The 15,544-nt window shown below is 37.8% G+C and overlaps 1 protein-coding gene across 1 annotated transcript in view; it reads left to right on the top strand.

The window, feature by feature from the left end:
- LOC130144875 (uncharacterized) overlaps nt 1–15,544 on the top strand; it is a 47,167-nt gene that overhangs the window by 28,893 nt on the left and 2,730 nt on the right. Inside the window, exon 3 of the mRNA XM_056329103.1 lies at nt 11,414–11,490. Within this exon, the coding sequence (XP_056185078.1) occupies nt 11,414–11,490 (77 nt within the window). The remainder of the gene's footprint in view (nt 1–11,413; nt 11,491–15,544) is intronic.

Below are 15,544 nucleotides of genomic sequence, written 5' to 3'. Positions count from 1 at the left end.
GTGGCCATTAGGAATTTCATGCCATTATATGAAATGTTGGTACATCTGTTAGGGAATTGCCTGTTGAAAGTTTAGGCTGATACATTAAAAATTCAGTTTGTTGGCAGTTAATAAGATATTCATCAAACAGCATATTTATTTATAATGCTTTTTTTACTAGTGCTTCAATGGCCAGCAAGCAGAACAAGAAACAAAACAAAAGATGATGTAACAGTGACACTTGCTTTTGTGAAAATATGCTTTTATTTAATTACTGTAACAAATAATGTTATTTATCTATTGTAACAAAAATTAAGAAGTTACAGAAATCTTCAATGCATTTAATTTTCCTTCAACATTCTCTCAAACTCTTCTGTTTTCCTATAAGACCCAACAGAGGTTAATCAGCCTAACTCTTAAGTACAGTTTTCATATCCCGAAATAAATTAAACAGGTACAAAGTAATAAGATAACTGCAGAAGTTCAGAAGTGCCTATGAGAGATTCACATAGAACTGTTTCCTAGTAAGCTACCCCATCTAGCTGCCTGTCATTATAATTTGTGCCTTGTTTCACATTCAGATCATAAGATCTCTGGGAGAAAATCTATTTTAAAAATTGTGTGCCTATAATATGAAGCAAAACAGTCTGCAGGCATGATGAAAAACTAGAGCTCATTAAATATTTCCACAGATGGTTAACTTTCTTTGAAATTATATTTCTTTCACACAATATCAAGTGACACAGGTGAACCAAGCAGTAAACAAAACTGTTAATTGAAATAGGTATTTTTTTTCTATTACATTCAAGAATACTGTTGTTTTGGAAGCAAACAGGCATGTGTATTTAGAGTCTTATTATGCTACTTCATGTATATTGCTCATGTTCATAATAAAGTATTTATTTTAACACTTTTCTGCCAGGCAATTTATTGAGTTTCGCTATGGCCCGCAAATAGTGATGTTCATAGTTTTATCACTGTCAGAGTGTATGCAGGATCAGAAAATCCCTTCCCTGTGGTGCAAATTACAGGACAAAAATATAGGAAAAAATGCATGTAAACATCTATGTTTTGTTGTCCTTATCAGTATGCTTCTTTTTGTTTTAGCTGCTTTCTACACATAGACGTTTACATTTCTCTCTCTTGCCTTTTATTTTACATTTTTTATACAATCATTTGCTTTTCTGAGCACAAAGATCACTAAAAAATAATGAGGTGGTACCTCAAAGGATGACATTTTGATGTTTTGTGAGGAGGACATTTTTTTCATTAGCTTCATATTTAATAATATTCTTTCTTCTCTTTCAAATTGTACCCATGCTGCTCATAGCAATCAGTGCTAGAATGAGCTTCACTCTACTGGTCCCAATTGAGACAGCATCTGCATAGAAAGATGTATACTTCCCTTTTTTTCTCATTTTAGATCTACTGAATTATTTAAATTATTTGAAAGAATAGTTGATGCTCATTATACAATGTGATAATAGCATTAGTTGCAGTATTAACAGATAAATAAACAAATTCGTACTAAATAACATTATTGCATAAAATGAAGATGTAGGGCAGAAAGCAAAAGCTATTTATAGTCATCCCGAACCTAATTTTCAAATACATTTTTATACCTTTGGTCAGATTCAAATGCCTCTGCAATTAATGAGACCTTCGTTATCTTCACTGAATTCCTGGTTCAGTCCTAATCAAGTTTTTGTTAATGAGATACTTATTTGACCATTTTTCCTTCAATCTGATGATTATAATTTCTTACATTAGTCATTCCTACTGAATGTATGAGCTAGTCATCATCTGGCGATTATAATAGTGGTTCCTCATGACTGCAACCTTTTCCAGAGGAGATACTATATACTCTTGGTTCCTAACAGCTCCCAGATTCCTCTGCTCCACTGCAGCCCACAAGGTGCACAGAATTTGGAGTTCTGGATAGACACAATGAAAACCAGTTTCAAAATACTGATAAGAAAAAAAGATCCCTTCACTGTGAAATTTCCAAAGTTAGATTTTTAGGGTAGTAGTAACATTGTGACTGTCAAGGTATTATTCTCTGAAGCTTTACTTTTGTTTTCTGAATGAAATCTGTTAAGTGTTTGTAGATTTGACTGAGTATAAAAAGAGATATTTTGAACACTTGAAAATTAATATTAAAAATTCACTTTCTTTAAGTTTAAACAGAAAAAAAATTACACATTTCTAGTAGGCAGTTAGCCAACAGATCTCACTTCATCTGTCTCTAACAGTTCTTGTGCAATGCTACCAGTAGTGAGATGTTTAAGGAAAAAAAAAAGAACAAAATCTACACACACACACGCCACCTCCATGCCCCCCCACCCCCACCCCCCCAGAATAAAACACCAACAATCATGTGAAATTTATTCAGTGGCAAGTTTGCTGCAGTTTGCTAGATATTCACTAAATAACCAAAAGTTTTCACTGGTTTATCACCTTAGAAAGACTGAGTGACCAGCTGTTATCCCTGAAAAATTTACAAAGTCCTAAGAAGGCGAGAGAAGCCTCAGTAGTGGTAATGTCAAATACCTGCTTTCAGAGTTGTAGGGAAAAAAGATGCACTGTATTGAATTAGTTCTTTACTGCATCTTGTATTTCTCTGTATTAAGATCACCTCTACCAGAGTCTTGCTGCTGATTACAGTAACCTGGGAGTGAGGAACAGTGGAACAGGGAAGCTGGATGCTTATTATTTGGGGTAGGAAATTCATCTGATCGAATATGCTATGCATACATATACCAGAGCTGCATACATTAGGGTTTTTTTTTTCTGAAAAAAATGATGAATGAAGAAAATTTAATGAAGAAAAGAAAGTACTTTAAAAGCTCTATTCATCCTATGCTGAAGTATGTGTCTAAAATAGATCAGATTAATACCTGGCAGGTGCCTCTTAAGCACAAAAGCAAAGGGAATATCTCCAATGTAGGCTTCTGTATTTAGACACAGAGGATGTTCTTCAAACAAACAAACAAAAATGACCATGAAACAGCTTAAGCTATCAGTATACTTTTACTCTCATTTTGTTAACGTGAGTACTGTTTTAATATACCCTAATTTTATCCCTAAACATACTTTTTTTCCAACGGGTATGGTCCTCATATTTTGAGCTAGCTTTCCCTAGAAGCCTCAGCTTTGGTTTGGTTCTGTTATGCCTGTTTGGATTCTACTCTCAAATCATTTTACATTTGCTGGTTCTCCATTCCCCATTCACTCTCCCTCTTTTGTTAGAGAGTGAATTGGAGCTGCACTAAACATTACTAGCTGTCTATTTCCCTTTTCTTTCTTTCCCTAGGTGTGTTCTGTGAACAAATGTAACACATTTTGCCAGTGGCATTGGAGAGGACAGGAGCTGAACAAGATCCTGTGAAATATTCTCTTTGGAACAAATTGCAGCTCTGAGGTCAATATATTTTACAAAGCAGTAATACTGAAAAGAACTCCCTCCACAACAAAGCTCAGGCTTTCTTTAAGTCTGAAAAAGTGGCCTTTTTTTCCCCATATGAAATGTTAGATTTCTGCAGCCTTCTGTATAAAAACATACTCTTGAGAACAGGACATGTGCAGAGTAACAAGGATCTATGAAGCAATATGAGACTTTCACTACAAAATAAAAGTTCATTTTCATTTCTTGTGGAAACAGAGTGAAAGGAACATCAGCCATTTGTCACCATTGTGCTTTCGGAAAAACAGTTTACAAGAAATTCATAAAAGGTTAATTGGCTAGAGTGGGAGTGATTTTGGTGCTTACCTGATATAAATCAGCAACACTATATGATCGTGTGCAATTCATCCTTGATCAAGAAATCTTAACCAGTGGCGAGCCAGGTTTCGACCAGTTTTAAGTCATAAAATATTCATGATGCTCAAACTATAACATTTCATGATAACATACATGTTAATTTTGACAAAGTCATTTATGTCTAAAAAACAAAGGTCTTTCCACCTGCCTAAAATACTCAAGACCCAGGATTAGAAAGATCTTTCACTAGCTGTTAAAGGTCAAACCCACTGAACATGCTTTTATTCATTTATAGGAAAAAGAAGGACTGAGAGTAGGCATAATGGTCTGATCTGAATTATTAAACTGTTTCTTTGAATTTCAGTTTCTTGTGCTGTAGCTGAGTTCTTTAGCTAACAAATTGCAACACACTGGGTAAGAGGGGTGGGGGTGGGTTTTATGGGGGGTTTTGTGTGTCTTTTGGGGAGTGGTGTATTTTTTTACCACTTTGAAACTTCCTCTCTCATGTAAGACAGGCAATGCTACAGCACACACAATTTGTTTCTGAGGACAGGGCAGTCTTTCTGCTATGTAGTCCTACCTCTTTTTATGAACCCCAAGCCTACAAGAAGGGCAAATATAACTATGGTTGCATTAGAATTTTGAAATACCTCTAATTTTCCAACTAAAACAGAATCTTTATTGGTTATGTTTATAAAAATGCAGAAAACATATTGAACTGTGATTGATTGCTTCTGAAGACTCAAATAATAAAAAATAATTTAATTCAAATAATTCTGTATTTTTATTATCTTAATAGAGTTATAATAATATGTGTGAGAACTGTTAAAAGGAATTTTCCATAATAAAGATTAATACTTTTTAAAGAACACAGAAACTGAAATTACTTGTTCTAACATGAAAATTAGATTAATACAAATAGGCAGGAATTATATAAATATATCTAAAATACTTCTTTGCTCCTAAGACTATAGAAAAGTGATTTTTCCATTAGCAGCACAGCAAACAGAAGCAGTTGACTTATGGTTTTGTCTGGTTTGCTGTCCCCCTTGCCTTGTAAGAAAGGTAACACTAATTCTCCTTTCTGCTCTCTTGTCACCAGTGATTCTTTCCACCAAAGCAAAGACAACAGATGATACAACTTGGCCAGATTTATGTACATTTGGCTGGCCAGGAAAAAAAGCTGTCCTTTAGGCACTGCCAGAAAAAAAAAAACCAAACATATAAATTTCATTCCCTTTGATTTTTCCTTCAGTGAAGACACTAATCTGGGTCTTTCCTTCAGGCTGCCACAAATTTTCATTAAGATTATAGGGACCTAATTACTTTTGAAATGTCATTACATCTTATGAATATTTTTTGATCTGCCTGCAGTCTATCACAAGGTACAAAGGGGGATCTACAGATAAAATGGATAGACACTCAATGGTGTTGGATATGCCCACTATTCCTACAAACCTTTTCACTTATGTCTTTTTCACTTATGGAGCTTCATTACTCTGCCAGGAAATAATTATTTATTTTGCAGGTCAGTTCTGATTGAAGTCAGATCATTCAACAATTTTGCCAGTGATGTAATAAAGCCCTTGGCAAAGCTTCTTAAAACTTATGTCAGGCAGGTTTCCAAACCTGTGTGGGTTTTGGCCTGCTTCCTGACTTTGCTTTTTTGGCATGAGAGGCTCGTGGGATTGCCCTCACGTCTACAGACTAGAGTCTGTTATTGCTGAAGCCGCACATTTACACAACAGCCATGAAACTATTTCCATTCCTTTTCTTGGATTAGTTCTTCACACACACACCCCCCTTCTTTTTTTTTTTTTTCTTTCAAATTGCAAAGCATCAGCATTCTCTATACAAATTGTTATTATATCTTCTCTGAAACATTTCCTGTTCCATATTAATTCAGAGATTGACCTTGGATCTGGCCCATTTCCTATGTTCCATTTTTTTTCCTTGATGAACCAACAGGACTGAATAGTTCATTCTCATAGGAAAGAAAAAGTAGAAAAAAGTCCTCATAGAACAATTGGTCTTTGACATGGGTGAAAAGCCAAAAAACAGAGATTACACTGATACATCCCAAAGGATTACTCTAGAGAAAAGAACCTTATTAATGTAACAACCGAAGAGGTCACACTCATTCTGGCAGACCAAATTCTGTGATTGAGACCAACTTGTACTGGGTTTTAGCTTAAAAGTAGTGCAGTTTTCTTAAGACAATAGGTTAGTGTTGGCATTCTAATTTAGAGGAAAGCCAAAGCAAACATTTGAACTTCTGGGCAAGCAATGGCACACAGACACACAAATTGTGTCTATTTATAAGAATAAATATTTATATATGAGAACAGTTGAAATCACAGAGTGTAGTTTAACAAACTGAGTCTTTTATGGAACACTAGCAAAATTAAACAAAGGTTCATTGACTGAATTATCTGGAAAAATCTGAGCACTCACATTCATCTTTCTATTTCTTTGAGCAGACCATGTTCCTAACAGCATTGATACCAACGAACAATCACCTCCACCCGCCCTGAAAAAAAGGTGGTTGGACTAGGAGTCCTAAAATAAAATAGAAATAAATAAAAGCCAAGTCCTTCATGCCAGGGACTCATTTCTAGATCCAAGAGCTATAGCATTAGCTTGGCCAATGTCAACACTAACATCATAACATAGTTGCCTTAGAGTTAGTGCAAGTAGTTCAGCAACAAACCAAGGATAGAGCTAGTGCGAAAGCAGTGTGGATGATCGCTGCGATGCTTGACTGTTCATTCTCCCGCCTTCTATTTACCTTGTAAGGACTCATGCAAGTAAAAAGTGAAACAATTTCTTCTGGATAAAAATTGTGGAAAAGTGTAATACATATAAACTATTGAGGATGGAGAAACCAGGCAAGTATGCTGCCAAAAATATTCTGAATTTATAAGAATCACAGCATGGCTGGAGTCACAGAAACTTAGGTTTGCATAACAAACCGTCTTGGTATTATCAGGCTAGTTCTCTTTCCCTGGCATAACTTGGGTGGAAACCATAACGGAGTATGATTAGAATTGAATGTAAAGTAACTTCTTGTTTTACATCCTACACGTCTATGATTTCAAAATTATTCATCTTGAGGCAGAAACCATAAAAGAACTATATATAAACACTCAAGATAATTTTGGCTCTAATGAATGGAAATATTTCAGTTTAGACAGTACTGAAACATTTTTATTTCATTTTGGCCTTTTCAGTTAATAGGTTTTCTTCTGACCATTTTGTCATTTTATTTATTGTATGTCAATAAAACATAATAACATTTTACCAGTTTTACAACAGGCCACGTAAAAAGATGGTCATTTTTATCCTTCACATCCTACCCTCTGCCTATTTGCTTTTTTTTTTTTAATAAAGTTAACCTCAAAATATGTTTGCTAGATTGGAATATCTGTGGTAGTCAAATTATGGAACCAAATTATAATTATGGCAATATTTACCAGTTAAATTATGTCTCTAATTCTCATAATTATTATTCAGTCTGCATTACATCAAATATACAGAAGAAATATGGAATATTTCCTGGTGAAACTCTGAGCAATAATTAAATAGGAATGGTCTGAGCAACACTGCCTGAAAAAGTTCGTAAATGTGCAGAACAGGGATTTATGATTCCTACACACATTGTAGATCATGGAAATAAGATAGATGAATATGCAAAATGTTGTACTGTCAACACCTGACACGTCAAGCCAGAAGAATATGCAACTATGAAACCTGTAATGCACTTCAGGGGCTAAATTACGGTTCATAAAACTGGGAAAAAAATCCATAAATACTATCACTTTCAGCATGCAAGCATCGTTAAAGGAGACACACTCCATCTTAATGCTAGGAAAAGTGTTGTGCCTCACCTCTTGTTATACTCACATGCTTGATTTGGGCAAATCTGAGTAGTTCCAGTGTGCTCCTAAGAAGACAAAACCTATGTCATTGATACTCATATGAATAACTGCTCATTGATACAAATACGGATAAATAACTTCTACAAAACAAAAAACTCCATTCACTTGTGACTTGTTAAAGTTCTTATTTATGGTGTGAGTTACAAAAAAATTCTTTTTCCTGTTTTCTTCTCTTTTTCTAAAAGATTTAACTGATCACACAATTTCATAATTTATTCTGATTTTTCTTTTTCAGTCATGAATGCTTTATTTGTCTTTGGACACACAGAAGATTTTGACCTGTTCCACCCACTCATAACAGGAATTTGTGAAGGTGTGTGCAAAAGGTGAGGATGCTTTTTGTCTCTGCCCAGTTCCCACCAGTACTGAAGCTGAAGATGTATCCCAGTAGATGCACACACACTCAGAGCATACATATACATCACATAGGTACACAACCAGCCATGCAAACAACAAACACATAGAGACAGCACTCACATGAACCAACAGCCTCAACCTGCTCCCCTCTCTGGCTGATGAGGATGGAGATCCACCTGTGGGAATACATATATGCACTTGTACGGTGTGGATCCCTCCAGCAGACTTGCACACCCAAAGCTGTCCAGGACTCCCGTGGTGTCCAATACCCAGCTTCCCTGTGGTTTTCCCCTTGGAGCCATGCCTCGCTCCTAGGTCACCTCACCAACTAGTACAGCTTCAACTTCGCTAGCGATCATACCCTCACTCCCTCCAGCTGTTGGCACCACAGACACATGGGCACTCTGCTGCATGGTTTGACTCCAGTTGGCACCACCTAGATGCCCCTACACACATACACACAGAATTCATGTCTCTCAACCAGGAAAAGAGTTATAAAGGAATTTAATAAGGAGATAGGACAGACTGTGCTCTTAGGTGCAGGGCATGGCCAAAGAAGCTTATCAACCAGGGAACTATTTACGTGTGACCAGTCACTTTATCCCTTTATTCCTCTATTTCTCCATACTTGTGTCTACCCAAATGATCAAAATCCAGCTCCTCACTTTTGGTTCCTCTTTTAAATATTCCATAATAAAACTTGTGCAACTGCAAAATGTTCTTCCCTTGCACCCTGTCTCTCATACCCTTAGACAACAGCACCCCTCAGTCCAAAAGGTGGGTCTAGTATACACTCATCTTGATGGGTTTTAGACACAGACACTGGGGCTGAGAGTGTCCTAGGACAGCCCAGGAAGGGTCTGGATAGGGGCTCCCTTTTGAGTTCCTGTCTGTCTTTAGGAATCTGAGTTCCCAACTGCCTTTGGGCCCCTGTACTCCTCTGGTCTTGTGGAGAAGCACCTTGAATGAGCTGATGGGGTTTTGATGGACCTGGGAGCAGCCAGGACAGGGTACTATTTGGCATCTCCCACCTGCTACATTCTGTGCTACTTTACAGACATGCAGATGAGCTTTTATCACATAACCTAACACTAAAATATTTTCTACAGAGCTTGGCTGAAGTAATGCCTGTAAAGACACTGGCAACAACATTTTGCTTATTTCACCTGGCAGTAGAACATGACAGCTGAAAAAATATCACTCTTACCATTTGCAGTACTGTACCATTTCCTTGATTTTGGCCTATTATTCCTAGAAAGACATGTTGTCTACAAGTAGCTTTTTGATTTGAACATATGTAAACATTCACATGTAAGCACACATATACTTGCATATGCACACACATATATGCTCATTGATACATATGTAACAGTGTAATCAGGCCCTGGAAAAATAATATCTATTTTCACCAGTCAGTGTCATTTTTACATCTTTTACTTATTTAAAAGCTATTTGGCTTAGTATTTCAGCTTTGCCGGTGAGTTGGAGTAGTGGGTGGCTTGCGCCTTAGCATTATGATGATTATGACACCATGTATGAGATCCAAGTGACAGTGTAGACTTCTATGTCCTAGATATCTGTGTTCAAGATAGTTGCACTGATTATCTGTGTAAACAATAATCAAATAGTGTCAAATATGCATTTCTGGAAATAAGTGCATCTCTTCCTAAAGTAGACAATTGAACTAGCTGAAATGAATCTTACTCAATGCCAATATGCATCACATGGGAGAAAATTCTGACTTTCTAAAAAGGTTGTTTTCCCTTTTTTTCCCCAACAAACTACAAAACACAAACCAATTATTTTCCGCATTTTAATATATATTTTTAAATTTATATAACACCTTTTTGAAATGTGGTATCTGATTTCCATACTCATCCTTACTATATTACTGCATTTTCAGTAGTTTCCATGATCTTTACTGGTTACTTCTTCAATGTATTACTGAAAGATCAGTTGAATGAACTTTCTAAGACTTGTTTCGAAGTTTGGAAGGCAGGCATTCTTTACTATGGTGCCAGGAGCACAGGGGATAGCTTCACCTAACGTGCTCACCTTGTCCTCAAATACATGTCCCTTATATTCTGTATAATCACACATATGCATTATATTTCCCCCAAATCCCATAAATATTTGATTATTTCCCAGAATTTATTTACATTAGTCCTTTCTTTTGCACATGCTTAGTTGTCTTCTCTTTTGAGTAGGAGGACTGCTTTTGTGACCACCGAGACATTGTCTTCTAAACACTTCATGTCCCAGTCATCTTGCTCCTTTTACAATGTTTCTTCACAAAACCTGATAGGTTTCCATGAGATTCAATCAGTTCTTTTCTTTCATCCTAGATACTCTTTTCAAGTTGGATCATAAATCTTGTCCATACAATACCAGGTCTTCTCCATCACAATCTAATAATTATAGTAATACAGGGACTTCTCAATTACAATCTAATAATTATACTAAGGTTATGCATTTACTAAGGTTATACATTAATCTTTTGGTATCACTGGTATCAAATGAGTCTTTACTATCAACATTTTGATTTTACCAGTCAGCACTGCAACATATATTAAAATATTTGCCACTTCAAAACCTCTGTTATTCTGGTACTGACTGTAACATTGACAGACAAGCTGTACTACAAAAGTAATAACCGTGATAAGCATTTCACATCATCTTAGAATACCGTAAAAACATCCGTCTGACTAATTCTACTGGAAAATATCTTAGTATTACCTTCATAGTTGCTTTTTTCCATTTATGTCTCTTTGTACTTTTTTCTTTTATTCTAGTCATATTCAGTGTTCTAGATTTGTCAATTAGTTACATTATATTTAAAAAATAGTTAAATCATATTTATATTTTGTAAAATGGTAGCTTGATTTCCAGTAGATTGTTTGTGATTCCAAGAGCTCTAATCTTATTTATTAACAATAATAACTATAAACAATATAAACAAAAAACTTAAAAGAAGACTATGTATATTTTTTGTCAGCTTTAAACATGGATGTATAAGTCTCCATACTTCAGTAAGCTAGCAGGCAGTGAAATTCACCTTGTCTTGAATTAGAAATAGAAAAAAATCCCACCCTATACTACGTCTTTAGGGACAATATTTTTCAAGCACAAAAATAATTCATTCTCATTCACAGGAAAATGAACAGACATATAAGGAGATTATCTTGGTTAAACAGGGAACTCTTGATTGACCCTCAAAGCATAAAAGAACACACAGAGGATATAGAAGTAAGGCCCATCTACAAACGTGAATTGCAGCAATGTTTCCAGGCCATGAAGGGCTGCTGTTAGGAAAGCCAAAGTACAACTGGGAATGAAACCAGAGGGACAATAAGGGCTAATATAACTTCTACTGTTATAGTATGAATAAAAAAATAAAGAAGGAAAAATTTGGCCTGAAGCTGAACATGCTGGATGATTTAGTGAAAGTGCGTACAGGTAAGGCAGAGATACACAATGCTTTCTTTGCCTTCAGCTTTACTGACAATATTTTCCAGACCCTTCTGCCTAGTGTCCTGGTTTCAGCTGGGATAGAGTTAGTTTTCTTCTTAGTAGCTGGTGCAGTGCTGTGTTTGGGATTTGGCATAAGAACAATGTTGATAGCACAATGATGTTGTTAGTTGCTGCTGAGAAACGTTTATACTAAGTCAAGGACTTTTCAGTTCCTTGGGCCCTGCCAGTGAGGGGGCTGGAGGGGCACGGGAAACTGGGAGGGGACACAGCCAGGACAGGTGACTCGAACTAGCCAGAGGGATATTCCATACCATATGATGTCATGCTGGGTATATAAACCAGGGGAAGAAGAAGGAAAAGGGGGACATGCAGCATTGTGGCGTGTGTCTTCCAGTGTAACCATTAATAGGTAAAGCAAAAGCCGCGCACACAAGCAAGGCAATTCATTCACCACTTCCCATGGCCAGGCAGGTGTTCAGCCATCCGCAGGAAAGCCGGGCTCCATCACACTTAGTCACTTGGGAAGACAAACACCATAATGCTGAATGTCCCCACCTTCCTTCTTCTTCCCCCAGTTTATATACTCAGCATGATGTCATATGGTATCGAATAACTCTTTGGCTAGCTTGGGTCACCTGTCCTGGCTGTGTCCCTTCCCAATTTCCTGTGACCCTCCAGCCCTCTTGCTGGCAGGGCCCAAGAAATCAAAAAGTTCTTGATCTAACATAAACATCACTCAGCAATAATTGAAAACATCAGCGTCCTATCAACATTGTACTCACATCATGACCAAAACACAGCACTGTACTAACTACTAAGAAAAGAATTAACTCTGTCCCAGCTGAAACCAGGACAGCTATGAACAGTATGATTTCTGAGTGCATTATTTTTGGTAAAACTTGAGCTTGAACTATAAATTCCACAGAGGTAGAAGAGCATCTGCATGCTTTTGCATCTCACACATGTGCATTAGTTTATTTGTTCTTCCACCATTTCCAATAAGGTACAAATGTTTTCTTTTAATTTATACTGGTTGTAGAGCCTAACACTTGGGCATCAGTGGCATTGGTTTAATATACAAGGGAAGCAGAGGCTAAGGTCCAGTCAGTCTTTAATTCTGCTTGCTTCTCTGTAGAGGTGATGTGTAGGTATCCAGGTACTAGCAGAGGAAGGGCTGTAGGGTGACGTCTGTTAAGAGGCCAGGGGCTGCCCATGATGGAGACAGCTGGTTCCAGCCATCTCCAATGTACCCACCACGGGGCACAGGTGAGCTTGTCAGCCACGGGTGGGACACCATTGGGAAAACATAGTTAAGAAGCAGCAAACGCGCAGGTGGTGTGGAGTGAGGAAAAAAAGTGTGGGAAACAGCCCTGCAGACATCAGGGTCAGAGAGGGAGTGGGAGGAGATGCTCCAGATCTTGGAGCAGAGGTTCCACTGCAGCTAGTGGAGCAAAGGTCAGTTTCCCTGCAGCCCTTGAGGAGGACCATGCCAGAGCAGATATCCACACTGCAGCCTGTGGAGGACCTCACTTCACAGTAGCTGTGTATTTCTTGAGGGAACTGTGGCTTCTGGAAAGCCCATGCTGCTGCCGGGGAAAAGTGTGAGAAGGCAGGAGCAGCAGAGAGGAGCTATCATGGACTGACTGTAACAGCCCCCATTCCTCATCCCTCCCTGTGCTGCTTGGGGTGGGAGAGAGGCAGAGGAGTTGAGAATGAAGGAGTGAAGTCTGGGAATGTGTGAGAAAGGTATTGTTTTAAATTTACTTTTTCTTTTTCTCCTTACTATCCAAAAATGAATTAATTGGCAACAAATTAAATTTCTTCAAGATTATTCTGTTTTACCTGTGATGGTAAATTGGTAAGTGATCTCATCATCTTTACCTTGACCTGCAAGATTCTCCTGTTTGAGGTGGGGGAGTGAGAGAGCAGCTGTGTGCATATCTGGCCGCCAGCCAAGGTCAACCCACCACAGATGAGATGATCATGTGCTTGCATGCCAAATCCATTTTGCTTATTTAAAGGTTATAAAGGGACTTCCTTCCGTCCCTTTCAGCACAGTCATAATTGTGTATGACGATGTTGTGGTTTAACCCCAGCCAGCAACTAAGTACCATGCAGCTGCTCACTCACCCCTGCCCCCAGCAGGATGGGGAGGAGAATCAAGAAAAAGGTAACACTTGAGGGTTGAGATAAGAACAATTTAATAACTGAAATAAAATAAAATAATAACAGTTATACTGAAGAGAGGGAGGGGGACAGAGGAATAAAATTAAAAAGGAAAAAAGAAGAAGTGATGCACAATACAATTGCTTACCACCTGCTGACTGATGCCCACCCAGTCTCTGAGCAGCTATTGGCCAGACCTAACCAACCCTTCCACCAGTCTGCATACTCAGTATGACATTCTATGGTATGGAATATGCCTTTGGCTATTCCAGGTCAGCTGCCTTAGCTGTGTCCCCTCCCAATTTTTTGTGCCTCTCCAGCCTTCTCACTGGCAATGCCTAAGAAACTGAAAAGGAACACATTGAGCATTCACAGCAATAGGATCATGCCGGTTTCAACATCCTGAGGACTTTCAAAGTTTTCAACATTCTCAAATGCTACTGTAGTTAACCTGGCTGGGAAGGACAAGATGTAGAATGATGTCTCCTCCATAGACTGGCTTTCTGAGAGGAAAAGGCAAGAGGTGTAATTATTAATAATTCCCATCAAATGACACCCAAAGTACAGGGTGATGGCAATGCTGAGTACACAGACCAGATTAATTTCATGACCTGCAAATCTGTTATATCAGAAGCCAGCATTATATAGTACAACACAATGATAATTTTAGCCCAGGCCCCAAGGACGATAAACAGCATCACCGGGAACACATACAGAAAGTAAAATACGTAATGCAACCCTGAGGTCGTTGGCAGCAATTTTGAGAGCAAAGAAATCAGCATTGTGGCCAGTGATTATAAACCAATATAATGGATACTTATAAAAAATTTGTTTTAACACACCCTAGTCAGATCTGTCATTGTCTCAACCCTTCATACCCGAGGATGGGCACCAAAAAGGACTGTCATAGTTCAACCCCAGCTAGCAACTAAGTACCACACAGCTGCTTGCTCATGCTCCCTGCCCACCCCAGCCCCCAAGATGGGGAGGAGAGTCAGGGAAAAGGTAAAACCTTTGGGTTGAGATAAGAGCAATTTGATAACTAAATTAAAATAAAAGATAATAACATTAAAAACAACAGTAACAACAATTGCAATGAAAAGGAAAAGGAGGGAAAAAATACCAAGACATGATGTACAACTGCTCAACACCCACTGACCCATGCCCACCCAGTCCCCAGGAATTGGCCAGCCCCAGCCAACCCACCCAGTTTATATACCCAGCATGACATTCTATGGTATGGAATATCCCTTTGGCTAGTTTGGATCAGCTGCCCTGGCTGTGTCCCCTCCCAGTTTCTTCCTGCCCCTCTAGCTTTCTTGCGGGCAAAGCCTAAAAAAATGGGAAGTCCTTGACTTAGTATAAACTTTATGTAGCAAAACCTAAAAACATCAGTTTATTATCAACATTATTTTTATACTAAATCCAAACCACAGCATTGTACCAGCTACTGAAAAGAAAATTAACTCTATCTTAGCAGAAACCTGAACTTCTTTCAGTCCTTTTCAGCGCAGCCATAAATTTATGAGTACCTAATCTGTAAGCTTTTAATGAGAAAAAAAAAAATCACCTGTTTTGCATTTACACAGTGCTTTATGAAATGGAGCCCTTGATATGACTGATTTTTAGCACAGTTTCAGTTATCATGAATAGTACTTTATCTGTTAATCTAAATGTAATTTTACCATTTCATCTAGTCAGGTAAAAATTACACACACACACATACATATATATATATATATATATATATGTATATGCAGTCTTCAGGTACATGAATGTGTGCCAGTATGTTACTTTTACTCAAAATGGAGAATGGAGGCAACATTAAAAATAAAGCCAACATTACTGTTAGGGCCCTTTTTACGGAGTTCTT

Source organism: Falco biarmicus, chromosome 2 (assembly GCF_023638135.1).
Source record: "Falco biarmicus isolate bFalBia1 chromosome 2, bFalBia1.pri, whole genome shotgun sequence".
Classification (NCBI taxonomy): Eukaryota; Metazoa; Chordata; class Aves; order Falconiformes; family Falconidae; genus Falco; species Falco biarmicus.
The sequence above is the reverse complement of the archived record's forward strand: the minus strand, read 5'-3'. Positions and strand labels throughout refer to the sequence as shown.